We start from the raw sequence: 2,115 nt of genomic DNA on the forward strand, positions 1-2,115 counted from the left end.
ACATTGTTAAAAGCAGTATCAAATGGTACAACCATTTTGGAGAACTCTTCGGCAATATACGCTAAAGTTGAACACATTCATGCCCCAGAATCCATAAATTCCACTTCTACACATGTACCTAGGCACCTAACATACTCTTCCTTAATGGGTTTAGGCCTGGGGTCACAAACTCAAATGCACACAGAAAGAGTCTATCATATGATCAATTGTGGTAGACGATAGGGAGTGTCAAGGACTGTGTTTAAACTGGAGAGCTCCCTATTAAGATTATGTTAAAAAAAAAAAAAAATGAAATAGACAGCCTGGCCAACATGGTGAAACTCCATCTCTGCTAAAAATACAAAAATTAGCCAGGCTTCGTGGCAGGCACCTGTAATCCCTGCTACTCGGGAGGTCGAGGTAGGAGAATTGCTTGAGCACAGGAGGCAGAGGTTGTAGTGAGCTGAGATTGCTCCACTGCACTCCAGCCTGGGCAACAAAGCAAGACCCTGTCTCAAAAAGAAAAAAAAGAGAGGAGTTCTTATCCACACCTGTAGCCATGCTTTCCAAGGGCTCATTGCGGTTTGTGCAGGTCTTCAGATGCAAGAAGACAGCCACAGCTGTGGCACACTGCAAACACAGCAATCAAGGTGAATGGGCGGCCCCTGGAGATGATCGAGCTGTACACACTGATATACGAGCTGCTGGAACCAGTTCTGCTTCTGGACAAGGAGTGATTTGCTGGTATGGACATGTCCATGTGAAAGGTGGTGATCACATGGCCTGGATATATGCTGTCCATCAGTCTAGCTCTAAAGCCCTGATGTCCTATTACCAGAAGTATATGGATGAGTTTTCCAAGGAGGAGATCAAAGACAAAGATCAAAGACATTCTCATACAGTATGACTGGACCCTGCTGGTGGCTGACCTCCACCACCACTAAACCAAAAAATCGAGAGACCCTGGTACCCATGCTTCCTACCAGAAATCCTACCAATAAGCCCATCATGAGAACTGGGGTTTACTTGTATGATAAACAATGTTTGAGAGATTTTTTAAAAAATAGATGATCCTTTTGTAGTTCATGAGCATGATGATTGGGTGTTCCCACCCATGTGTGAGATGAGCCACCCTCGAACCTTGTTACCATGTCAACATATTACCTGTCTGACATGAGAAAAAAAAAAAAAAAGAAAAAAAAAGAGATTATGTTAAGTGCCTGGGAAATATTCTTCTTACTGAGGAAGAAACACCTGGCCAGTTGTACAGATTGACCAGGAGGGCATTTTCATTAGAAGTGATTCAAGTGGGTACTGTGGACACCATTTGGTATAACTGCCCAGCACTCCTGTTTACTTTCCTCTGGAAATAGCCCCTGCTGCCATGTCTAGACTTCAAGGTTTTGCCTCTCTCTCAATGGCTAATTGCTGTTGAGTGGACACCTTACCCAAGCCAGGAGCAGTGGATTCTGTTGGTGCTCTGCCCAGAGCTCCTTGACTAGGCAGTGTACCATCCCCCAGCTGCTGTGAATGTCAGCTGTGAACACCTCACAGATGGCCCTGCTATTGAATCATCTTGCCCAAAAATGCTTGAGAAAGTATGTTCTCCCCCTGGAGGGAGAGGTACACCATTGCTTCAAAGTGGGATAACTCAGTCATGTCATTCACTCTCCAGGTCCCATCATGGGATCAGGCTGAGGCTAGGCTTGCTTAGCTCTGTCTCCTGTACCACCCTGCTTCCCTCACTCCCTTAACAGATTTCTCCTGAGAGCACTCTCTCCGTACATCACACCAGAATCCCTCTGCCTTTGGGGAACCCAAGCTAAGTCACAAGGCCCATAAGATCCTTTTATCCCAAAGAACCAGAAAGCCTGGGCACACTGAAACAGAATCATATCAATGGCAACACAACCATGAACTCCTGGTGCTCAGTTTCTTCCCTTGCTGAGCTGTGGTTATCCAGCTTTCTTTTTGATTTCATCAAAGCCCACAGGAGCTTCCCAATAATCCTCCTTTTTGTTTAAGTCAGCCAAAGTTTCCTTTTTTTTCCCTGAAACCAATATAACCTTAACTAATGTGATGGGTAACCAAGGCCTGACCTAACGTGGCTTTGGAAATATGACCCAATACTTTATA

The 2,115-nt window shown here is 45.0% G+C and overlaps 1 protein-coding gene across 1 annotated transcript; it reads left to right on the forward strand.

Annotated features, from left to right (window-relative positions):
• The first annotated feature begins 538 nt into the window (after positions 1-538).
• On the forward strand, positions 539-980 carry LOC105541066 (40S ribosomal protein S16). Its single transcript, XM_011981931.1, is given in 4 exon segments — positions 539-624; positions 626-729; positions 732-847; positions 849-980. Coding segments are annotated over 4 exon segments (438 nt in total).
• Positions 981-2,115: the final 1,135 nt, after the last annotated feature.

The sequence above is a fragment of the Mandrillus leucophaeus genome, unplaced genomic scaffold (assembly GCF_000951045.1).
Source record: "Mandrillus leucophaeus isolate KB7577 unplaced genomic scaffold, Mleu.le_1.0 Scaffold231, whole genome shotgun sequence".
NCBI lineage: Eukaryota > Metazoa > Chordata > Mammalia > Primates > Cercopithecidae > Mandrillus > Mandrillus leucophaeus.